Below are 26,785 nucleotides of genomic sequence, written 5' to 3'. Positions count from 1 at the left end.
CTTGCCAGAGTGAGAGAGAACTAAAAAGAAATAAATAAAAAAGAATAAAAATGAAGAAAAAAATAAAAAAAAAGAAAGGAAAAATCACTGTGACGACTGAGCACTAAATTAAATGTCCGTGTACGTCCACATCCGTTTTTTATCCCGTGCTGGCCAGTTCTCGACGTGTGTCAGGCCCCCCAAGATTGTCGCCGTGGTGGCGGGAGGGGTCCGCGACGGCGTGCGTAAGGAAAGGGTTTTCCCTTAATGGGTCGGTCGGCTCTTTACCTTTCATCTTCGTCAGTTTCCCTTCAATGACCAACAAGTGGTAGGCGGGCATAAACATTCTGTATGTGCACGTGAAAAAGAAAGAAAAAAAGCCAAGAAAGGACAGTGTACACGGACGAGTCAGTCAGAAAAAACAAGCATGGTCTCCAGCTATTAATCTTTATCACCAATTTCCTCCTGGCTTACTTCTCGGAGGCAGGAGAGTCTTCCGGGTTCTTCGTTCATGCCGGATACTAATGCTCTAAATTTGAAAATAAGATATGCCTCACGCTGTTCGCGCTCGCGCCTGTTTGAGAAACCGGACTGCAAAAGAGTTACGCTGATATTTTCAAAACTGTGGTTTGGCAGGCGCATATGTCTAGATAAAAGTAGCTTCGGCAGTGAAGTGGCGTGGTACCGGTGATTATTGAACCGCAGCCTAAATGGCATGTCTGTTTGGCCGATATATTCTTGTCCGCAGATGTTGCAATGTAGCATGTATATTACGTTACTGGAGTCACAATTAAGGCTTTCAGTTATGCAGAATTTGAAATCCGAGAAGTTCGCTTTAGATTCACGTGTAGTGACCATCTGTGGGCATACCTTGCATCGAGCTTTTCCGCAGGGATGGCACCCTGATTGAATTTTGGGGGGGGGGGGGGTTGTTTCTGCTCTGACAAGAATGTCCTACAGGTTTTTATCCCTGCGGTACACCACGTGAGGCGGCTTCGCGAAAATGGAAGTTAGTCGTTCGCTTTGCCTGTTTATGTTGAAATGGCGGGAAATATATATATATATATATATATATATATATATATATATAGTGTCATGACGACCAAGAAAGACGCTGGCGCTTCGGCGCGCGGGTAGCTAGAGAAAAGAAGGACGAAGCAGAATAGAACAGCTTGCCCGACGAACGGGTGTTGTGTCTGTCTCTCTCCATTACAATGGCGCAGTCGACGAAGAAGGAGGCTTATGTCTCGGCTTCGTCATCCAGGACAGCTGCGATAAGCGCCCCTTGAGGACGGCGTCAAGGCCTCCTTGGCAGCTGTTCACCTGCCGCCTCTACCACCACCGTTCGGGGATGGCGTCAAGGCCTCCTTGGCGGCTGCAGTACACGTTACCGGTGCCATTCCACAGGAGACGCCGTCCACGCGTCGCTGACTATGGATTCAGCGTCAGCCCAAGCCGACAAGTGAACCATCTGCGGGAAGCCACCAGTACGTGTCTTCGTGGTTCGTCGGCAGCGCGGGCTTCTCCATCAAGGAACGCCGTTCACGCTTCCTTAGCAATGGGGTCCCACCCGCCGCTTCAGCCACCCTTCAGACCACCTGTGGATGGCGTCCAGGCCTCCCCTGTGGTTCTAGGACATGACCTGATTGAAACCCTGGCACCGTTTCACGGCAGGGATCCACACCGGCTCCTGTCCCTTGGGAATGCCGCTCACGTTTCCCATGGCCTACATTGCCGTTGCGGTACTCTTTCAACAAACGAGCCGCCACGGAACGCCGTCCAGGCTTCCCTGCTCGTCGACCACACCGGGGTGAGTGCTGCAATTGCTACTTACTCAAAGACCACGACCACTGACTCTTCGGGCTTAATGCCCGACAGCATAGCGGACCTGCGGCGTACCATTGCGCTAATCCGCATCGAGACTAACGAACTGACAGCATTGATCGCCGAGCGTGCTCCTACAATGTTGCCAGCATTGTGTGACATTAACGCAGCGTTGCATGTAGCTGCCTCATACGACCTTGAGGCAAGCACAGCGGAGCAACGCAGCCAGCTTCGGTCTTCTCTCATCGAGCTCTCACACCAGCTCGACTGCTTCGCGTCGGTGATCTCTGTGTTGCCATCTGCCACCTCACAATCATCAGCCATCTGCGAACTACCGGAATTCCACGGGGTCCGAAACGACGCCGACGGTTGGGTGGCAACCGTCAACAGGATAGCAATGCGCGAGTCCTGGACAGAAAATCAGAAATGGACCGTGGCTGTAACCGTTTTCGGGAAGGTGCAGCGGCGTGGCACTGGTATGAAGGCTGGAAGCAGCAGTCATGGGCGAAGTGGAGCTCCAAGCTCATAGCTGCCTTCGGCCAGACACTCTCCGATCACCCTCCCACCAACGAGTCCAACCTTACCAGTACCGAGGATGGAGTTCAAGAAGGGTTCCATCTCGAGGCTCCAGCTGAGCACTCCAGTTCCCCACATGAGCTTCCAGACTCGTCGCTGGTACCGGACCCAAATTTGTGTCAGTCATCGGCCACCCTGTCCTCTTTCGTGGGGGGAGATACAGAGGGGCACAAGGTAGCTGGACCCTCTGTAACTAGAAGAGACAGAGATGGCGGCGCAGAGGCTCCTGCGTCCAATCATGATGCCCGGGCACCGCAGCCTGTCCAAAACGCCGACAGCAATGGAGACCAGTGCCCCAAACTGTACCAATGGAATTGCCTGCTAAGCGTGCTGCGAGCTCTACGAGATAGCCATGGTCACCGAACAGAGTGTTCAACAGCCCCGCAAGGCGAGTCATCGCGTCCACGAGAGGGACCCCACAGACGCAGCCAATATGATGGCAGCTTCACAGAATGTCCTGCCGCAGATTGCAAGACCGGCCGTGAATTGTCTTTTCTGCCACACATCACAGAACTTACGTACCCACTCTCGACACCAGTAAAGGCACCTAGCACGTCTTTTGGAATACGCTTTCGGCAACCCTCGTCCGGCATTTTACGTCAGCCGCTGATTTGGCAGCCCGTCCGAAGCACGCTGTCAGGTGCATGTTTGGCAGCTTCCCACAGAGAGCCTCTGCATGGCCGAGACCGACCAAAACGATGCAGCCAGTATCGACCACCAGATCTACTTCTGGCAGATACCTGGACCAAATCGCAGCATGGCCGAGAGCGTCGGCCGTAATGGGGCAGCCAGTGCCGGCCGCCTGAGTCCACAGCACTTTTTCTAGAGACATCGTGGCGTGCAAAAGAGCGACCGGCTCGAGGCAGCCAGTGCCGTCCACCAGAGACGCTTTCCCCAGACCGTCGCTCCATCTTGCATTGTGGTCCGTGCTGACCACCACGATGCAGCCAAGCCAGCCTACCAAAAACTTTGCCGCCAGCTCCGCGCACGCGCAGTCATGACCAAGTGTCATGACCAAGAAAGACGCTGGCGCTTCGGCGCGCGGGTAGCTAGAGAAAAGAAGAGAAGGACGAAGCAGAATAGAACAGCTTGCCCGACGAACGGGTGTTGTGTCTGTCTCTCTCCATTACAATATATATATATATATATATATATATATATATATATATATATATATTATATATATATATATATATATATATATATATATATATATATATATATATATATATATATATATATATATATATATATATATATATATATATATATATATATATATATATATATATTGAAGTGAAACCTCCGAATTTCGAAATGGGTCAAACTCTTGATTACCTTCTAGTGGGGCTACCCAACCCAACAAGGACGCCGCTCGCACTGGGAGTCCGTGCTTGACTGTCACTATCGCCGTAGCGTATGATCGCTGGTTGCCGGCTAATAAACGCCTTAACAATTTGGTGGAGAGTGCTGCGTTCCATTTCGATACCCTTGGAGCTTTGATCACGTACCCTGCCATCTACCATGCCCCACGACGCCTCTCAGCAAACGACTCCTCACATGCCACCCACTTGTCCCGGTGTCCCCAGGATCCGTGATTCACCTATCTTCACTGGCGCCGATCTTCACTGGCGCCTATCTTCTCCAGGCGATGTGGAGGACTGGCTCGCCATTTACGAGCGCATGGGCGTCCCCAACAAATGGGACGAGAACGGCAAGATGACGAGCTTGGTGTTCTACCTCGTGGGCGTAGCCAATTTATGGTACAACAACCACGTGTCTGATTTTGCAGCCTGTTCCGATTTTAAGACTGCTGTAATCAATGTTTTCGGCCGCCCTGCCGTTCGTAAGCTGCAAGCCGAGCAGCGCTTGCGTGAACACGCTCAGCAGGCTGGTGAGTCATTCACCAGCTATATTGAAGATGTACTGGACTTGCGCAACAAAAGTAATCAAACCATACCCGAGTCTGACAAGATCCAGAACATCATGAAAGGGATTGACGACGATTCCTTCACGATGCTGCTTGTCAAAAACCCCGGCACAGTGGCTGATGCCCTCACATTGTGTCAGAGGTACGAGGAGCTCCGCCGGCAGCGTTCAATGACACGTCGCTCCCCACCACGAGCTGCAACGCTCGCTGGCTTGGAGGCCAGTTGGGATCAAGTGGCGTTGATGACAGACCTCAAGTCCTTCATCCGTGAGGAAATTGCGCGCCAGTTCTCTCTCTTGCTCTTTGCCCACCCACCGGCTGTTCAACAATCGGCCACTACCCTTCTCCCTCCCATCTGTCGGGCGATTGAGCAGGAAATAGCGGAGGTCATGCCTGCGTACCACCTTCAACAACCTCCGGCTCCTGAGCCCCTCAGCTACGCCCGAGTTGTCGACAGGCCTCTTCAAGCCGTTCCAGCGCCGACCCCTCTGACTTACGCCGAAGCTGCCTCTCGACTTCTGTCTTTGGCAGTGGGTATGCCCGCTACGTATGTTGGCGCAACCCCTCAGCCTCATTTTCAGCCCATCATGGAGCCGTTTCAGCCACCGTTCCGGGCGAGACCCACTCCGGCGAACCGATGGCGCACACCCGACAACCGGCCCATCTGCTTTGCTTGCGGCTACGGCAATCACGTAGCCCGTTATTGCTGTCGAGTACAGCCGGCTCCCATTTCTTCGCCTGTTGCTGGCCAGATTAGCCGTCCATATAACGACGAACTGCCATATATGCCACAGTCGTCTCGCCCAGGTCCGTCTCCTCGAAGGTCGCCGTCTCCACGACGTCGTTCCCTCTCCCCCATGCGGCCAAGCTCGGCTGCTCATGAGCGGGAAAACTAGTCGTTGCAGTCCCAGAGGCAAGGACTGCGACGCTATCACAATGTGAAAGCCCTCAGAGTAGCCCATCGAATGTCATTGACGTGCTTGTGTACGGTGTTCATGCATCAGCTCTTATGGACACTGGAGCTGCCGTAACAGTTATGGACGAAAAACTTTGCCGCTTACTTCGAAAAGTGACGACGCCACTTTCTAGGTTGTCCCTCCGTACTGCTGCTAGCTTGCATCGCATTCATCCTACAGCAGGGTGCACAGCTCGCGTTGTCATTCAGGACGTTCTGTATGTCACCCAGTTCATCATCATTCCGCCATGCTCTCATGACGTCATCCTGGGATGGGATTTTCTCTCCCGCCACGACGCCGTCATCCATTGTGCCTCCACCCAAATTGAACTGTCACCCTTCTCGCATTTGACGCTAGAAGACAGTCCCTCGACACTGAGCAATATTCTCATGAAAGACGATACAGCAGTGCCTCCAAACTCGACGACGGCTGTGTCGGTCTACTGCCCTGGTCTTTCCGACACAATTGCACTCGTTTCACCATCCAACCGCGCTTGTAGCAGGAAAGGGTTCTTAGTACCTTCGCGACCGTGCAAGTCATTCAGGCAACGCCGCTATTTTTGTAGCCAACCCATCTCCGTACACTGTTACCTTGCTTCGAGGGGAATGTATCGGCAGAGTAGAACCAGTCGACGACGCACAAGTCCTGGACGTACCCGATGACTCGCGTTGTCCAAGTTCGCGTACCATCAATGCTGTTTCCACTTCTGATCCGTCATCTGCTGAAGTATTTGGCCCCTCCATTGCTGACAACCTTACGGTGGTACAGCGTTCCCAGCTTCTGGACCTGTTGCAAGAATATCGTTCTTCTTTCGATGTCGGACGAAGTTCTCCCTGTCGCGCGTTCACTGTTACTCATCGTATTGACAGCGGTGCCCATCTACCTTTACGGGAACGTCCATATCGCGTGTCCCCTGCTGAACGTCGGGTAATTAACGAGCAGGTTGACGATATGCTCCGACGCGACGTCATTCGGCCCTCAAACAGTCCATGGGCGTCTCCTAGTTGTTCTTGTTGCAAAGAAAGACGGTTCTGTGCGGTTCTGTGTGGACTACAAACGGCTCAATAAGATCACTCACAAGGATGTTTATCCACTGCCACGCATCGATGACGCGATTGACAGCCTTCACGGAGCCAATTTTTTTCTTCTCTCGATCTGCGCTCGGGGTACTGGCAAGTACCAATGGCTGACGACGCTCAACCGCAGACCGCCTTCGTCACACCCGACGGATTGTACGAGTTCAACGTCATGCCGTTTGGTCTATGTAATGCACCTGCGACCTTTGAGCGCATGATGGACACCGTTCTGCGCAACTTGAAATGGTACACGTGCTTGTGTTACCTCGACGATGTCGTTGTCTTTGCTCCGGATTTCTCCACGCATCTCCAACGTATGAAAGAAGTTTTCGCACGTGTGAGCAATGCCGGCTTGCAACTAAATCTGAAAAAGTGCCGCTTTGCAGCACGGCAACTCACCATCCTAGGGTACGTCGTGCCCAAGGACGGCATTCTTCCTGACCCAGCCAAGCTTCGCGCCGTGGTCGAATTCCCCAAACCTGCGTCCGTCAAAGATCTGCGTAGTTTTGTGGGCCTGTGCTCATACTTCCGACTTTTCATACAAAACTTTCTTACGATCATATCACCCTTTACGAAGCTCCTTGGAGGTAACGGGCCCCTTAATTCGTAATCATCGGAGTGCAACGACGCGTTCGCAAAGCTCCGCCATTTGTTGACGTCTCCTCCCATTCTACGCCACTACGACCCTACGGCCCCAACGTAGGTGCACACGGGCGCCAGCGGTGTAGGCCTCGACGCTGTCCTGGCGCAGCGCAAACCTGAATTTCCTGATTATGTCGTAGCATATGCAAGCCGTACGCTCACGAGAGCCGAGACAAACTACAGCGTCACGGAAAAAGAGTGCCTGGCAATCGCCTGGGCCCTTACAAAGTTTCGACCTTATTTGTATGGTCGCCCATTCGATGTCGTCACCGACCATCATGCACTATGCTGGCTGTCATCATTGAAGGATCCTTCAGGCCGTCTCGCCCGTTGGGCTCTTCACTTACAAGACTATGACATCCGCGTACTGTGCCGCAACGAACACCAGCATGCTATATATATATATATATATATATATATATATATATATATATATATATATATATATATATATATATATATATATATATATATATATATATTTGCGTGTGTGTGTGTGTGTGTGTGTGCATTGTTGTTGGGGCCCTGGTCTGTAATTATGATACGGACTCATGTTAAGCTATTACAGTACACTCTATGTCACGGCAGTACCGTAAGTACGTGCTTCCTAGTGCACAATAGACAATGAAAAATTTTCAGTGAAGTGAAGGACATAGGCATGGGTCCCCCCTCCCTTCAACCCTGTCAGATTAGTCCATATGAAGTATATTTGTACTTCATCCCCCCAACTCATCCAACAACACACATTGGTAAAGTAAGTGTATGAGATTACCACATATTGAGATTGACGCGTTCCATTTATTGGCAATGACAATGATTCGCTATGTACCTTTCTTGTACAGAAAATACGTTTTCTTCCTCTCTTCCCTTTCCCGGAGTTTGCTTTGTTATGTCATTAATTTTAATCTCGTTAGTGGTCACTTACTGTTCGAGGTCATGAATGAGCACCTCGCTTGGGATGTCTCTCCAGTGCAGTTGGTCGAGGAATTGGCGCTGCTTATTCGGTGAGACACTGACGTCCACAAATCGATGTACCCTTGAGGGCTCCAGCCAAAAGTCAAACTGCACAGCATTAAGTTATGTACTCGATGCGTAGCGACCAAAAAGTATTAATTGTTCACCACCATGTTTCCGTAATTTTAAATCTAATCGTCAACCTCGTCAACCTCTGTTCAGTTTTCATTTCTATATATTATGGCTTCTAAGTTCTTATACTTTTACGCACTGGTTTGAAGCCAGCTAGTTTCATTGATAACGGATAGACCACCACTCGAACCACTCAATAAGAGCAAAAGAAGATTAAGATTGGAGTATACAATAACACTTGTACATACATGCACCGGCTCTGGTGTTTATCCGCACCCGTGGGGATGGCGCGTCCAACAACACTAATTAGTTTTGCTTCTAAAAAGATGTACACAAGGCATGGACAAAAGAAGCACATACACGATATTTCGCAGAAATGTTTGCTAAGTGATTCGTCGGCTCCATGAGTGTCGATGGTCTAATCTCCGCAGCATCTAAAGTCATGCACCTTAACGAACAAAGCTTCACTTGAAAAAGTGAAGTGCCCGCCTGCCGACGTTCTCTCGCCGGATGGCAGTCGTACGATGTGTCTGTTTGTATGGCACAGCCAAATCTACTACAACTGTACATTTGGCCGTGTTGTAGATACCGGATGTTGGAGAAATAAATGTAGTGTCCATGTTGCAAGTGCGCAACGTGAACAAGTTGATGCTTAAAGAACGTCCACTTAATATATCTTGAAGCACACCAAAATACAGTATTTACAAGATTGCAGGCCAACCCATTCTATCTTAAAGGAGTACTGACACAGAAACATTGGCCTCACGTTTTTCTGCTGCAATGTGTCGCTGAGGCCTGTTGGGCATAACACGTCACGTCGTTTGCTGCAGCACGTCACAGACAATTAATTACAGGCCCCTCATTAACTATCAGTCTCAGTTTCAGTTTGAGAGAGCTCCGAAAACTGGGTGCAACTGTCGCCACCTAGCGCGTGCAGCTCTTAACCACGTCAACACACAGAACTGTGACAGACTTCCGCACGGTCCGCATCTAGAATTACTTTTGAATAGGAAGTGGAACTGCAATGTTGCTAAACACAAAACTTTCTAAGCGTGCACCACGGCCACGCACTCGCAACCAGCCGCGGTGAAATATAGACTGCGAGAACAATCGCGGCAAAAGAAAAATGGCGGCTATGATGTAATCATGACTTGTTTTATTGACTGCAGCATGGTGACGAGAGGTAAGTAGGGGGTCCTCAAAGGGTCCCCTTCGAGGGTGCCAATGGCACGATGGAATCTAAGGCTCACTCAAATTTCAAAATTGATATACCTCACAAGCTATATTCGCTGTTGATATTTTGCAGATGACATAAAAATGCTCATGAGTATCGACCCCGCAGACAATCCCAGCCGCGAAATTTTGTGTCGGTGCCCATTTAATTCAAAAACCAAACATGGGGAGGGGGGGGGCGGTTGATTAAAAATTGTAACCATAATTGTAGTACTAGTTACCACGCGGCCAACGAGAAATCAGGAACGCTGAGGCATAATTACGACATTATGTTGACATTACGACTCTACCTGCAACACAGAACATAATTTCTCGCGAGTAAACTACACCTTCTGGTTTCTCGGAAAATTTTCCGGATCCGAAATTATTTTCAGAAAATTTTCCGAATCTCGGAAAATTTTCTGAAAATAATTTCCTAGTATTGCCGAAAAGTTAGCTTTTCTGTACAAATGTAAAACACTGCCGTGAAGCCACCTTCGCACACTGGAATTCACGTTTATTGTTTGCACCCGTCCTTAATGCACTTCTCCCTTCTGTCCTGTCCCGTTGGCACGCGAAATTGTTCCGCTAGAAACCCGTGCCTTCGCATCAGTAACGTAAATGCCACAAACACACTGGAAGATTTGCAAGCCATGGGCGTCAAAGCTCATGGAGAGATAACGAGTGAGCACATCATAGTCAGTCTAGCGACTACGTAAATTTCCTTCATGAAAAGTGCTTGAGTGGCTTTTTCTTCTTTTCCTTTTTTTAATTGTTTTTTAGAGAACCGACCTGCACTCGTGTTGAGTGTTACATCGTGCAAATACCGTATGCTGAATATGAGCGTATTTAAGCGGTACTGTCGATTATAAATTAGTCTACGAAGAAGTGCTATCTCGAGATAGCTGCCGCTGAGAAGACCTGCTGCTGCCTGAGGGCTGACTGGTTTCAGTTTTAAAACTTGAACACAAAATCAATGAAAAAATGATCAAACAACTAATTTGGGGCTTTGTTTACTGACATGTTATGATTGATTACTCATCGCTTTTTCGATGTTTTCATGGATATATCTTCCTTAGTGCTGTAAATCGCGCACTCCAGGCAACCAACTAATCCTAATTTCTGCCTTAGTTTTTTTATCGCATTATCGTGCATTTGAAACATAATTTACATTTCTTAGTAAACTTTGGCGAGCTTGACCATGTCTGTCTGTCTATCTATCTATCTATCTATCTATCTATCTATCTATCTATCTATCTATCTATCTATCTATCTATCTATCTATCTATCTATCTATCTATCCGCCTATGACTTTTAGCTCTCCTGGCCGTTTGGATAATGGAATTTATACCGCAATTCTTATGGCATATCATGACTGTATGACGAGCACAAGTCACTAGTCATAACATGAAAATCATGACATGCATGTCATGAATGTCATGATTTACATTCATAGTCTTACTGCTCTTGCGGTGGTTTTGTTCACATGACACATTGCAAAACTGATATGGTATGACATGACTGCATGGCGAACGTAAGTGACAGGCCCTAATGTGGAAATCATCACAGGGATGTCATAAAATTATTGACTACACGCCATGCTCATGGTGCACTCGCGGTTGTTTCGCTAGCGTCACATTCACCAACTTTGCTATTACGTGACGTGAATGGATGATGAAGGTATGTGACTGGTGCAAGCCGGACAATCATGACATGCGTGTCATGTAAGAACATGACTACATGCCATGCTCATGATGCGCTCACAGTCGTTTCGCTAGCTTCACATACACCAAATTCTGTATTACGTGACGTGAATGGATGATAAAAGTAGGTGACTAATGCAAACATGATAATCATGACATGCCTGTCATGCAAAAGGTGACTACTTGGCACGCTTGTGGTCATTCCGCTAGCTTCACGTATACCAAATTTGGTATTACGTGACGTGAATGGATGATAGGCATGAGACTAGTGCGAACATGATAATCATGACATGCGTACCATGCAAAGCATGACTACTTGGCACGCTCATTATGTGCTAGTGGTCGTTTCGCTAGCTTCACATATAGCAAATTTGGTATTACGTGACGTGAATGGAGGATAAAGGTGTTGAAAATATAATAAACGCAGCCAGCCAGTGAATGACAAAGAAGAGGAAGAAGAAGAAGAAGAAGAAGAAGAAGAAGAAGAAGAAGAAGAAGCTGTTGTTGGTTAATTGATCTATCATCGTTTCTTATACTGCAATAGTTGTTTGATCAGTGTTTTTTGTGCAGTTCAGACAAGACAAGATGCCCTTATCTTTGCCAGGGCCAGGGACTTTTCTTTGGTCTGCTTCTACGGATCCAAAGGAGGTGCCAGTGGATCTTTTTTTTCGCAACGGAATATCATCGGTTCCGGTGGCTCTAGTCCCGAACAATGACGGCATCATTCGGATGAAAAACCCGAAAATCATTCAGGCAGAATTACGGCCAGTGACGGCCCAATACCAGTCCATAACGGAGGTCCACCAGTTCGGCAGAGGAGGCATACTGTGCTTTTTGCCAGACCAATCCTGTGTCCTAGATCTACTGAAGTGCTCAACGTTTGCATCCCAGCCGGTGAGCGCGTTCATACCTTCCCATTTAGCATGTACCCGAGGTCTAGTGCGTGGCGTCGATGCCAACATGCCACCCTCCGAAGTAGTAGAGCTGTTTTCGCCAGCAGGTGCTATTTCAGTCTATCGGTGTGGACGGGTGGTTGATAAGAACAAAATACCAACTGAGTCTGTAATTGTGACTTTTGCGGGATCAGTCCGACCATCAGAAATTAAGGCTTGGCCTTTAATTTACACAGTGGAGCCTATCTCTCCTCGTCCGCTCCAATGCATAAAGTGCTGGCGTTATGGTCACACAATGAGAGTTTGTAGGTCAGCGGTCAGATGTAAGGTATGCGGGGAAGGTCACAATTCTAGCGACTGTCAGAGTGATAAAGAAAAGTGTTGCCTATGTAGCGAAGCTCATGCGGCCGATAGCTCTAGTTGTTCGGCAAAGGTATGTGAACTGCAAATTCTAGAGATAGTAGAACGAAGACGGTGTTCACGGAAGGAAGCAGCACTTGAAATACAAGCACGAACACAAGGCTACGCCGGTGTTACAGCTCGTAGTATGCCGACAATAGAAGCTCTCTCTGTCCCTATTGCGGAATCGATTGAGAAGGCAGTGGAGAAGGCAATGGAGCGCATCGCTGGGAATCTTTGTGAGTCCTTGGCCCAGATTCTATCGAACCAGATGGCTCAAATGTTGGGTACAGCGGAAAACAACCTCAGTGCACCACGTAACATTAGTGACTCCTCGGAGTTTGCAAAGGAGTATGACTCTGCTACGCCACAGCAGGCTACGGAAGCCCTTCACATTCATGACTCCCCTGAAATTTCAAAGAAGTATGGCTCCGATACGCCACAGCAACCTACGGTAGCTGCAGATTCAGCAGAGGAAGGTAGCCTATCTCAATGCGAGCTTACCAGGAAAGTGGAGGACTCAGACGAAATGGAGATAGATCCCTGATCGCTAAAGCGCTCGAGATCCCCTTTATACAAAAAAGGCATCGCACCTGTCAATTCAAAAACCAAAAAGTACCAGAAGAACACCCTGTCTGAAGCTGATTTTCTTAAAGAGAATATTCTAAACAAGGCCATCACTGAGGCTATTTTAGAGCAACAATAGGGTCACTTAAAATCCTTCATTGGAATTGCCGATCGATTCACTCTGAAGCAACTGATCTAATATATTTGGCATCGAAATTTTCTCCAGATATTATTAGACTACAAGAAACTTGGCTTTCAATGCATCAGTCTTTTCAATTAAATAGATTCAGATCTTTCCGTCTAGACCGTCCATCGAAAGGTGGAGGTTTAGCATTTTTTATTAATAATAGAATAAGTCTCAAAGCAAAAATTGCGTATAAGCTCATGTCACCTGACAGTGAAATTCTCGCCTTAGAAATAACCTTACCAGGCTGCATGCCTTTTTTGGTGGTGAATGCATACTTTCCTAAAGGTGTTATAGATACTCGATGTTTAGACGCTGCAGTGACTTCTAGTTATCAAAATAAAATTTTAATCGGCGATTTCAATTCTCATCATACGTGGTGGGGTTTCCGAACTGATCAATGCGGTAAGAAATTGTGGGAGTGGACAGCGGATAATAACTTGTGTTGCCTGAATTCAAGAACACCCACTTACATTAGTGATAGGTCTCGTTCAGCCTTAGATTTAAGCTTTGTGAGTTCATCACTCACTAGTTTGTCGTGGATTGCGTGTGATTGTGCAACCAACAGCGATCATTTGCCTATATTATTCGAGATTGCTTGCCAAATTATAATGTCAGGCTCTCAGACTCGAGTGTTTATTAATTACACCAAATTTAGGAAAGATTTAGAATCTGCTTTGGTAACTCATTCTGAAGAGCAAGAAGATACAAAAGCCATGAGACTAAGTGCACTGATCAAAAGAACATATAAAAATGCAGAATTCGTTGTGGAATCCGCAAAGAGCACAACCCACAGTGCGTGGTGGAACTTGGACTGTGCCCGGGATTTGCGACGAAGAAAGGCAGCTTGGAAAATACTTATGTATAACCAGTGCCCTCAAAACTGGTCTGATTACAAGTATCACGCTGCAAGTTTTAAACGCACAGTCTCTTTAGCTAAGGAACAATATGATATAAAACATTATGATCACCTTACAAAAGCTTGTAACAAAAAGGCGCTGTTCAGGTTCATGAGATCACGTAAAATGATGCCATCTCCAAATAGTATAGGGTTTGAGATTATGTCCTTGGAAGAAACAAAGAAATCCTTAGAAATCATGGCTAAAGGCCTGGAGTGTAGATTTACATCAACTAAGCCTTACGATCCACAAAAACCAGCGTTAACGATTGAAGTTACTGAAGTTACGGAGGAAGAGTTAGCACAAGTGATACAAGCTTTGCCCTCGTCAGCTCCTGGTCCGGATGGAATCACAGCTGCTATGATGAAAATATTATTCAAGTTATCACCATGTGACCTACTAAACACTGCAAATTATTCGTTAAAGTATGCCCGGATTCTGTATGAGTGGAAATTAGCTAAAATAGTGCCGATACAAAAAAGACAAGGATTCGGATATATCATAGAAAACATTTGACCCATTTCTCTTACATCTAATATGGTGAAGCTCATCGAAAGAGTGCTTCATAAAAAAATTTTAATATGGATGGAGGAAAATTCGATAATAAATACAAATCAAATTGGCTTCAGGACAGATTGGTTAATCTGGTGTGCACACGCAGATTAAGAAAGCCGCATTCAGCTTGCTCGCAAAAAAAGACAACATGCGGCACTAGTGACATTGGATATAGCTAAGGCATACGATAGTGTAGAACATTCAGTTTTACTAGACATAATAGAGAGCCACAATCTCCCAAAATATATATTGGCGTGGGTGAGAGAATTTTTGAGAGGAAGAGAGTTCTATTGTTTTAAGGATGGATGCGCATCTTCAAAGTGCAAACAAACACGCGGTGTCCCCCAAGGCTCCGTATTATCGCCAGTTCTATTTAACATCTTAATGAGCACTATACCGCATTGCCAGGACGTGAAGATGCTCGTGTATGCTGATGATATTGCATTTTTCACGGCACATAGTGACATATATTCTTTATATCAAAATCTACAGAGATATGTCAATATGCTGGAGAGATGGCTAGATGCAGTCTGCATGACCTTAAATGTAAATAAGAGTGCAGTATTGATATTCCCGTTATCCAATCCCATCTCAATTTCAATATGTTATAAACAAGAGCCCATTCCACAGGTAGAATCTCCTAAATATTTGGGAGTAATTTATAATGCCAACCTAAACTGGACTCCCCACATAGAAAGCATGGCATCTAAAGCACAGCGCGCCTTAGGAATTCTTCGTAGACTGAGCAGCCGCCGATATGGTCTACGCAGAAGCACAATGGTGATGATATATGAAATGTATATGCGACCAATCCTAGAATTTGGGTGCGTATTGTTCTCAGGTGGCCCTGCTTATAATATAAAGCCTCTGGTTATGCTGAAGCGAGAGGCCTTGAGATTGTGTCTAGGACTTCCTAGGTTTGTAACGAACAATGTTTTGTATCAGGAAGCACGATTACCTACATTGCCTTGCCGTTTTCGTATCCTAACGGTTCAGACGTTTCTGAAATTTTATAGCTATGCGCCAAGACGATCTAAATATAATTTTATAAATGACCCAGACACCTTTTTTCCAGCCCATAGGCCACGGTTTCGAACACCTCAAATTGCTTTTGTTCCGAAACAACTAGATAGGATAAATGTAAAAATTCGAGATGTGATTGCGGCGCAGGTTACAAATCAAATTCTTAAGATAGAATTCAATGACATTTTTCCCTCTAGGCGCAAATTACAATCCTATAGGGTCTTAAATAGCCGACTGCAGGATTATCTTGCCCACGCAGAAACGAATAATATTATAGCCACAGATGCTTCAGTAATGGATGAAAAGACAGGTCTAGGTATATACTCCCATTCGCTTGACTGGTCTTTTTCATTAAGATTACCGGATTTCACCCTAGTTTTTGAAGCTGAATTGTTGGCAATAGTTCTAGCACTGCGAAAGCTACCTTTGAATGCTGCTAACGCAATCATAATCACGGATTCTCTGTCAGTATGTACGTCGATTACGGCGTAAACAAAATCGATGCCCTTAAAGACGCTCCTTATGCTAGTTCCTCCTCAGCTGCAGCTACTGAAATTAGTATGGGTACCCGGTCATTGCGGCTTAGAAGTAAATGAAATCGCCGACTCTCTAGCACGAGCAGCATTGGAAGGGCCAGTACTATCAGTCCTTCCCGAAGTGGCCAATATAACTGCGACAAGATACAAAAAACTTGCGCTTAGTGCAGACGCTATGGAAGCAATATTGTCAACACCAGAATTCACTCATTTAAGATTTCCATGGAAAATTCATTGGTGTCCTACAAGACAGTTGGAAACCATAATAACTAGATTTCAATGTCGTGTCCCCCCGTTAAATTTCTATTCACATAGGACTGGTCTGGCGATATCACCACTATGCAACTTTTGTTCAGAATTGGAAACAATAGAGCACTATTTTTGTCATGTCGCCGATACAAATTGCTCAGGAAAACACTCTTAGTCCTCCCTTTTGCAAGCCTGGGGCTGACTTTCACTATAGAAAACATACTTTCCTTTGGTGCTTACGATCTGGGCTTCAGCCACGAGAACGTTTTCTATGCAGTTTGCAAGTACCTAAACGAAAGTAAAACAATTAAGCTTTTAATTGCGTGACTATTATTTGTGCAAAAAAATTCTAACATACATAAGAGCATTGTTTAACCATGCTGATTCCTATTCAATGTAATGAATAATTGTCTTATCTAAACGAGTGACAAACAACTATTGCACTCATTTCATTCTGCCTAGGGTGTCTTTTCTTTTTTTTTCTTTTTTTTGGTGGGTGGTTTCGATATTGAAAAAAAAATCTTACTGAATTAGGTCATCGATTCTTGGCCGATCCCCCTGAGTGGGTACGAGCCACGGCTGTAGAATCATCATCATCATCATCGATCATGGCAACGATGGCTTCTGACTGAGTTAATCCGCGCCTGTTGACCTTTCAGCGTCCACATAATTTTTGTGTCGAAAACCCACATGTGGACAAGCCTTCCCTCTACTCACGGCGGACAGGGCTTTTACTCTCGCTTCAGGTCGCAGGCGGTGAGGACTTGACGGATCGTGGACGCGAAGACCGGCGTTGGGGAAACGACGCCAGCCAGAAACGGGGTTTTCGCAGTGGATTGTCTAAAAGGCAAGCGATCTGAACGACGCGTGCAAAACCCGAAGATTATTCAGGAAGCGCGGATCTTGCTTTACACCGCTAGCGGCGACATTGTGAAGCTCACTGCTGTGCAGTAGCGTATCTCCTCCAATAACGACGAGCTCTCCAAGATAAATGAGCAACACGAGCTTTATATCCCGACAGAACATATCGAGGAGGAGTATGCAGCTATAGCGGAGTATCAAGACGAAGCTGTCAGCATGCTCGCTGAGCTACGTTGCCGAATCAGTCAGTTGGAACGGGAGTAGAGCAGCCATGATCAAGATCGCAGTACTGAAAACACAGGATCAACGGCGTTCAGAAACGAAGCTCCCGCAAGATTCATGGCACACTGTTTGCCGCAGCTGCAGATTCCCACGTTCACAGGTGACATCTCACAGTAAACGGGCTTCTGGGAGCAATTTAAACAGCTCATTCACCTGAATAACGACCTGTCGCCATTCACAAAGTTTCACTACCTCAAAAGTTTTCTGTATGGAGACGCAGCAGTCGCCATATCGAATTTCCCCCCGACCTAATCTTGTTACGTCTACGCCATAGGTATGTTGAAAGAAAGGTTCAGCTATAAAACAACGATTATCCAGCACCATCTGATAGCACTGACAAATCTACCAGGTGTGACAACTGCCAATGATATCCGTGGGTTACGAAAATTGTACGATGCCACGCAACTGAATATTCGCTGCCTCGGAGCGCTGAACGTGCCGACACTGGTGTGTTCAGCTATGCTTGTCAGCATTTTGTTACAAGCTCTTTCGAGAGACATCGGTCGTTCTTTCACACGAGAAAAACGGTGCTACGCCTTGGCACGGCCTTCCAACGCATCTGCTGCTCTAATTTCCTCGTCTGGTGCACCAGTAGTTGTGGCAGCAGCGTTCGACTCTGAGCTGAATGCGGGTGGAGCTCGAAAGCAGAGAACAGCACGCATTCCCAAGTCTAAGTCCTGCAACAGACGATCACACTGACGAAGTGAATGGTGATGTCCCTACGGCGTCAGTGATGCACATCGCATCTATCGCAAGGTTGCAGTGTTTATTCTGCCGTACTGATCAGCATGGGACGCGCAGCTGCAACGCCGCTATTCCTCTTGAGGTCAAGAAAGAGAAGCTAAAAAAAGACAGCCGGTGCTTCCGCTGCACATCAAAAGGCCACTGAGCAAAAGAGTGCCGTGTCAAGTTTACATGCTGTACCTGCCACGGAAGACACGCTTCAAGCATGTGCGATCCCAATTACCGCAGTGTTTCGATGGCGACTAGAACCTCAGCAAGTGCCACAATTCACGTTTATCCGAGCGCCCTTCCTTCCTGCAATGACTCATCACGCACCAACTGACCAGTTAAGGACAACGCAATCTACCTCCCGACATTTTGCGCCAACGTGATCAACAACGGCGAAAGCAAGTGCGTTTGCGGAATTCTGTACGGAGGTATAGCCAGAGAACTTTTATTCAAGAGGACATAGCTCGCAAACTCAACTTGAGTGTGGTCCACAAGACACGTCTATCACTGAATATATTCAGAAGCACGTGCTCTTTTATGCAGGAAACCACAGCGTCGTTGAAGTATGAATTCGAAACATATCCAGCAAGGCTGAGTTGCGCTTAGAACCTGTACTAGTTCCAACAGTTTGCCAAGATATAACTGTGCCTTTAGCTGAGAACGAATTCATTCGATCGCTGAGAAAACAAGGCAAGCGGCTGGTGAACGATTACTCGGACAAGAGCAAACGAGACTCTGAGATCTGTTTGCTAATAGGATCGGATTATCCCTGGCAAGTAATTGCGGACACATTCATTCGATGTCCAGACGTTCCCGGTTTAGTTTCAATGGACACCATATTTGGCTGGACTCTCCAAGGACCAGTCATCCGACAGAACTCTTTAGGCTGTGCAACTCATGTCATCAGCCCCCAGGTGGTCTAAATTTCCGGAGCCCTCCACTACGGCGTCTCTCATAATCATATAGTGGTTTTGGGACGTTAAACCCCACATATCAATCAATCAATCAATCATGTCATCAGCGCCTTGCGGGTAGATTCCGCACAGGAGGAATCTACAATAGAGTTCCCACAGTTTTTCTCGAAGCACCACTTTATTGGTAGAACTGACTCCAGTGCAAGTCTCTTTGACCGAAAACTTCGACAGAGCAAGCAGTCTGACAGCCGACATTCCGCAGCACTACTGGGTACAGCCGAAAGCCATAATCGGGGTGACGACCTCATGGAACGACGAGTGTCACGCGTACCGTTTGCGGCAGCGACAAGGCCTTTCCCTCTAGGGACAATACGCCACGATTTGATTAGCGTAAGCGGTGAAGACCGAGCAGCTGCCCGAACATTGAAGCATAGTTTCTTTGTCGAGAACTTGCCTCGAGGAAACGATTCCTTTGAAGAAAGACATTCGTATGACACAAGGCCAAGTGTGGGCAATTCTGAAATGAACCTCGAGAAATCAAGAGAAGCACTTCAAGAAGATTCAGTTTTTCTCCACTATGCCCTGTACACCGACTCGTCAGGAATTCATTTCCTTCCCACTGAATCCCAGCTTCTATGACACATCAACTTCGCCAACATGGTTGATTGGGCTTCTAAGTAGGGCACTCTCATTTCAAAACAATCAATTCTGCCACCGGAAACTAGGAATGATTCTTTCAGGAAGCTACGCTACCATCAGAGGCTATCATATTATCGTTGGGAAAAGTGGAAAAGGAATGTACCTCCTGAAATTTTCCTAATCGGTACCCTCCAAGTTATGAAAAAATTAGTGGTAGATGGCAAGGCGATATTTGCTTCAGGATTCTTTGGGCTCGAGTATGACAAGCACGTCCTGGTCATAGTAAACCTGTGTGGGCTGCATCAAGAGAAGCAAGCTATGTACTCAATGAAGAGGCTTGTTCAAGCTGCCCCGTCAAGGCCTGCTCGCGTTCTGCACCAACTTGAGAGGCCTACTACTTCTGGGGCAGGGCAGGATGTTGAAAAATATAATAAACGCAGCCGGCCAGTGAATGGCAAAAAAGAAGAAGATCGTGTTCTATCATGGCAACGATGGCTTCTGGCTGAGTTATTCCGCGCCTGTTAACGTTTTAGCGCCCACAAAAGGTATGTGACTGGTGCAAACATGATAATCATGACATGCGTGTCATGCAAAACATGACTACTTGGCACGCTCATGATACGTTCGTGGTCGTTTCGCTAGTTTCACATGCACCAAATTTAGTATTACGTGACGTGAATGGATGATAAAGGTATGTGACTGGTGGAAACATGATAATCATGACATGTGTGTCTTGTAAAAACAGGACTCCATGTCATGCTCACAATGTGCTCGCGGCCCCTTTCGCTAGCTTCGCACATACCAAATTTTGTACCACGTGATGCGAATGGACGACGAAGGTAAATGACATGACCAAACATGATAATCATGACATGCATGTCATGTAAAGCATGACTATATGCTAAGCTCATAGTGCTCTCGCGGTCACCTCGCTAGCTTCACATAAACCAAATTTGGCGTTACGTGAAATTTGTGGGTGACGAAGGTATATGACTGGTGCAAACATGATAATCATGACATGCGTTTCACGTAAAACATGACTATATGCTGCGCTCGTAGCGTGCTCGCGGCCGTTTCGCTATATAGCTTCACATATACCAAATTTGGTATTACGCAACATGAATGGAGACTGAGCACAAGTTACAGGTGCCTACATGATAATCATGACATGAAAGTGATGTACAGCATAATTTATGCCCGCCTCGTATTGTTGTGCTGATTAATGTGATTTAACGCATGATTTTGCTTCTGCAACGAAATTCGGTGGCTCAAGAATGTTCCCTGCTGTACAATATTTCACAAGGGGTAAATGATTTTTTTTCTCTAATTGTGCTTACCTAGTTGTAGTATTATTTTGATATCCAGCATAGGTACGCTGGTGAACATAAAGGTTGAATGCGTTGTACTTACTCCATCGATTTCGCTGTTTTCAAGGTCAGCCAAGTACTTCAACTGTTGCACATCCTTCGGATACAGCCTATATACTGTATACCTGCAACGTAAGCGAAAAGGAAGGCATTCATTCGAAGAAATAGATAGATAGATAGATAGATAGATAGATAGATAGATAGATAGATAGATAGATAGATAGATAGATAGATAGATAGATAGATAGATAGATAGATAGATAGATAGATAGATAGATAGATAGATAGATAGATAGATAGATAGATAGATAGATAGATAGATAGATAGATTGATAGATAGATAGATAGATAGATTATATTCAAGGAACAACGAAGCTAGCAAAATCTTTTTAAATAATTAAATGTGATAAATTATCCATGAGCGTCTCAGCAAATGAAGGACAGCATAAATGGAAGTGATCGAAAGGAGAACTTGGGGCAAATTAAGGGGAGAAGAACATGCCACCTGCACTTGGCGCGCGCGATACCGCAGGGGTGAGACGGCAGTAACGTGGAGGGCGTGTGCACGGATCTGATAGGCAGCGAAGTTTTCTATTCTTGCGCTATCATCCTCCTTTTCTTTCTTGCTAACAATAGGAACACGACATTTAGCTCAATTTCAACCGCCACTCATGGCTGATTCTGCATTCCAAAAATTTAAGATGGCTTTCTTGTGCTTTTCTTGGGGGTGCATCGTCTGTTGGCTGCGTTGACCAAACAGAAAAATCTATTACTTTGGTGCGTATGGAGTTTAGAAATAAAAAAGGCACCTTGACGAAAGAAACGCCTTCAGTAGATGAACGTTTCCACCATCACGGTCGAAACATTATAATAGCAAGTGCACCTTGCACAGAACGTATTTCATGCAGTGGCTGGCATACCGGGCACGTGCCCCTCTAGAAATTTTCTTCTGCCATGAGACACTGATCACAAAATGACACTCGGCCACACTTGAATTCCCGGAACCCCTTCAGATCAAGGACGAGCCCCCACATAAATGAATGCCTCCTATATAGACCACGGAGTTCATGAAGCAAGCAACCGTTTATCAACCTAAACGTACGAATAATGTAGACACCTACGTGCATTGCGTCTCCGTCGTGTTATAATTTGTTAGCGAAGGCGCCGATAAGAGGTGAATGTCTCGTTGGTAATCTCCGCACACACGCTACAGCGCGAAAAAAAAAGGACAGAACTTGTGCATTTATATTGGAGCATTTCAACTCTTTTTTTAATCAGCATGTTATAAGCTGAGCATTTTAGCAACTCATGCTATATGCAACTGTCCAGGAAGGCTCGCGAACCGGCCGACTCAGATCTGCCTCCTTTATTATATGATGTTACTCGATTGCGTGTCTGAACAGGCCACATATCTGTCTGGGCATGGCTTGTAGCTGCACGCTTTCCTCGATTTTGTGCGTGCTAAACCGGCATTCATAGGGCTCAAAACAAGAGAGACTAATTCTTCTTTCATAGTCACATGTATAAAAATAGCCATATTGTCTGCACTCCTAGGTTTCGGAGATTAACGCACTAAAACTCTGATATAACGAACCCAGATAGAACAAAATATCGGTCATAACGAAGTAAAAGAAGAATAGTCGTACGCAACATGTATAGTATTAAGAATATATCTTTATAACATTTTTGTTCATATATAGAGAACTTATTTTGTGTACGATGCAACTTTGTTACAATGAAGTTTGAGTGTGGTTCTATTTTTTTTTCGGTAGAGCTTGCGAATTGACCCATTTCGCCGGATGAAGCTCTGTATTATATCTACCACCTCAGAGATATCCGTGACTTAAACGCCCAAGCCACTGTTGGTCCAGATGGTGATGTGATCCGCGTAAATAAAGGGTTTTATGAATGAGATTCTTTCGAATAGAGGAGGGAGAAAAGTCGACGTGGTATTGTTGAACACGAAGGAGGAGAGCTGTATTGGCATATTCAGGGGGCCCTAGGGCTGCCTTATATGCCTTTGCAGGGACGGCGACAGAGGGGGAGCTGGAGCTTCCCCAAAATTCTTGACTGCCGCCCCCCCCCTTGTCCCTCAAGAGCAAGTACAGTCACAACACAACGAATAAGTTTAGTGTGTCATTGCCACCCCCCCCCCCCCCCGAAGGAACAGAATTGTCGTTGGTGCCCCCCCCCCTAGAAAAAAATCTTGGCGCCACCTGTGCCCCTGGTTCATGGGTAGACAGGCCTGCTTTTTACTACTCCTATGAGGAATTCCACTGTCTTATACCTAACAAAATCAGCGATGCATACGTGCATACTCGCTATTTAACATTCATTTTGGCCAAGTCGGCAAGGATTGACATGTACGACACGTTGTCTAAGAAATTGCTCATGTCCAGCCCAAGAATGGTGCATGCATGCGTGCAGCCCTAATGCGGACTTGCTTCAATAATGTCGTATCGAATTCGCCACATGATATCCTGTGTAGATAAATTTGCCCTAAAAGTGATCATCGCGTGGATGAAAGCTCCTCTCCCTCCGCAAGACATGGGGCTTAATGGATGGGACAGATATAGTTGAGCTTTTTATCTGAGTAGGCATGAAAGTATTTCAACCTATTTCTGACCGGCGAGTATGATTCTCCCTTCCTGCAGATATTGAAAGGTTCGGTAATCTGCGTCACTGAGTCGTCGTCTAAGTTACACCCCATTTTATCAATGAGTACTAAGACACGATTCTTCCAAGGAAAGTATCGGAGATGTTATTAGTAGTAAAAGCAATGTAAATCTGAAGAAGGAAAAGTGGATGAAACGATAACTTGCCGTAGGAAAGGACGAAACCGGCAACCTTCAAATAACGCGTTTTTCGAAGGTTGCAGGTTCGGTTCCTGCCCACAACAAGTTATCTTTCCTTCTACTTTTTTTTCTTCAGATTTACTTGGCATTTAGTATACTAACATCCAGTATACTTTCCTTGGCAGAATTGTTTCTTAGTTGTCATTAATATACCTGACAAAAAAAAAAAACAAGCCTCTATAATTTCAACGTCTTTCCATAGCATTTTATCACCGAATCGGTCCTCCCCAGTTACGGCTGCTTTACAACTTGATTTGATGCCGCTCAGACGTTTAATAAAAGCCCATTTAAGTGATTGTGTACTTGACGGGAGTAATGAAGGGAACAGGAGCGTACCTCTTCGGCGGTCTGGCACAATTACCAGTGTTGGCTTAATGAGCGCCCCGCTGAAGCGTGATCTTGAGTTCGTACGCATGTCTCTAGGTGAAAAAAGTTCGCGCTGAAACTTGTAAAGCTGAGATTATAGCCTGTAAATGGTGTGACGGTCTTGGCGATGAATCCGAATTCACAGTTACCGAAACCACTGCGCTTGGTTTTTCCGCAAAAGGTGCAAATGGAAAGGCATCAGCGGCGCTAGTTTCAGCAAGGGGCGCGCGAAACAAACACACTTCAACGCGCGCTTGCGCCGCTTGCGACGAACGGCGCACGCGCGCGCTTGCTTACCCGTCGAAGTGCACCTTGCCGTCGGGTCCCTGCGGTGGTTCGGCGCCGAGCGTGGTCGAAAAGGCGAGCAGGGCGCACAGCAGCAGCATGTCGCTAAAGGAGTGTGCCGGCCGTCCGTACGCGTGTGCCGCAACGGCCGAGGCTGGAACGGGAACAGGTTCTTTTTTGTCCCGTTTTGCGTCTTTTTATTCCTGCACCGTCAGCCCGACAGGTCACCAGGCCAATGCAGGTCGCCTCGTTCATGTTGATGACGCTCTTCTCCCGCCTCCAGCCATGCGGGCGCCTGCATGCAACTGCGCGTACTATACTTGCTGATTGATGAAACCGGTGATGGCCACCTGTGCTGGGTGGTTGCGGAAGCACGTCCGTCAACACTCTCCACGCGCATCTCTGGTCCATCGGTTGCTTTCGCCGCAGTTCACTTGTACCCGTATCAGATGCACAATTAGGGCATGAACAGCAGGCGCACAAGCTCCGGGCACGCAACTGGAACGCGTGCTGCCGTACCACATTTCAGCGGATGACGAGCGATGGCTCATCAACAACCGGATAGCAGGCACTGTGATTTTTATCGGAGAAATGTTCTCCGTCTTACGATTGCAGAAATTAATGAGGGGTGGGACTGGGGGCTATAGTTTATTGAGATGCAAGAAGCTTGATACACCGCAGAAAAAAAAGTGCAAATTACCCAACTTCTGGGGTTTCACGGGCCAAAATAACGGTATGATAATGAGACACAAATGCCGTAGTTATGAGCTCCGGATTCGTTTTGAACACCTGTGGTTCGTCAACGGGCTCCTAACTGCGGTAAACGGGTGTCTGAGAAATGAAAAGGAGACCCGGACCCGAACTTCTGGCTACATCGAAGGTGAACGGAGGAACTGAGCGATCCAGCACCCACGGCTCTTGCCCGCCACTCCTTTAATTTCGCCCCATTGAAATGCTGCCGGCATAGTAAGCACACACACACACACACACACACACACACACACACACACACACACACACACACACACACACACACACACACACACACACACACACACACACACACACACACACACACACACACACACACACACACACACACACACACACACACACACACACACACACAAGAAACAAAGAAAGTATCAAGAAACCAGTAACAATAATGAACTGTTTATTCTGATTTGCTTGATGAATACGGAAATCCAGCGCAATGTAAAAGCCGCAATTTCAGTAATTTGTGACTTCGTTCACAATGTGACCGCGGCTCAAGACCCCAGCGGCTTGAGCCGAAACGTGCTCTGCACCGATCCTTTTTAACGCGATAGTGTTAAACTGGTGGATTCGCAGAAATTTCGATGTGTGTCTCGTTTTGTAAGCGAACAATTGGCGTTACCACGAGGAAAAATTTAAGATATATGCAAATAAATAAATAAATAAAATCTTCTATGTGAATGCGAATGCGAAACCAAAGCGTCCTCCAAATTTTACGTACCACCGCGTAAGTTACAATAGGGTTTTTTTTGCCGAAAAAAAAGAAGAAAAACAAGAGTCCAGCAATGTAGTGGGCAATGTGCGTGTCCATCGTCCTTCACAATGGCTTTATGTCAGCCTACAAAGCGCGCCTCTTCATCATTAACAGCTTCCACCATGGTTACTTTTGTAACACTGCGCGCGCATGCATATTTCCCGAAGTCAAATACAGGCCCATTGCCGCCGTGGACGAAACCTCAGGCACGATCATAGCAGCTACGGAATTCTCTGAAGACAAGTTCGCGGACTGCGCACTCAGTCAAAAGAAAATTGAATTGATGAGCCCCTTACCTGTTGCTGAATAGACTCGCTAATGCGCAATCGTGGATGGTGATTATACGCAGTTATGATGGCACGCGGCGGATACGCACGACTGCTTGTCGCAGCTTTGAGCCCAGTCGATGCGGTCGTGAGTAGCGTGCGTTCATGCAGTTCGCGTCCGCCCACCGCAGCCACTCAGTGGCAGCGCATTTTTGAAGGCGCGCAGCCGCTTCACTTCTTCGCGAACGCCGTTTTCGTGCGTGGCGCGTTTCGAGGGTCATCCTATTCATCACATTTTCCGAATTAACGGATGTCGTCGCATTGAACTTGAAGTGGAAGTTTTTCTAACATCATCATAATACAAGGGACATGGTTCTTAAATATTACAGGAGTGTCCGAAG

At 46.5% G+C, this 26,785-nt stretch overlaps 1 protein-coding gene across 2 annotated transcripts in view; it reads right to left on the bottom strand.

Annotated features, from left to right (window-relative positions):
- The window catches only part of LOC119176572 (carboxypeptidase B), a 50,512-nt gene extending 25,669 nt beyond the window's left edge, over window positions 1–24,843 (bottom strand). The window contains exons 1-3 of one of the 2 annotated variants that reach the window (XM_075877889.1): window positions 24,603–24,843; window positions 21,128–21,209; window positions 7,909–8,045 (exon numbers count right to left, since the gene is read on the bottom strand). In XM_075877889.1, coding sequence (XP_075734004.1) covers window positions 7,909–8,045; window positions 21,128–21,209; window positions 24,603–24,691 — 308 coding nt within the window. In that variant the 5' untranslated portion in view covers window positions 24,692–24,843. The remainder of the gene's footprint in view (window positions 1–7,908; window positions 8,046–21,127; window positions 21,210–24,602) is intronic. The other variant, XM_037427929.2, reaches the window with a different exon arrangement.
- Window positions 24,844–26,785: the final 1,942 nt, after the last annotated feature.

The sequence above is a fragment of the Rhipicephalus microplus genome, chromosome X, assembly GCF_043290135.1.
Source record: "Rhipicephalus microplus isolate Deutch F79 chromosome X, USDA_Rmic, whole genome shotgun sequence".
Classification (NCBI taxonomy): Eukaryota; Metazoa; Arthropoda; class Arachnida; order Ixodida; family Ixodidae; genus Rhipicephalus; species Rhipicephalus microplus.
The sequence above is the reverse complement of the archived record's forward strand: the minus strand, read 5'-3'. Positions and strand labels throughout refer to the sequence as shown.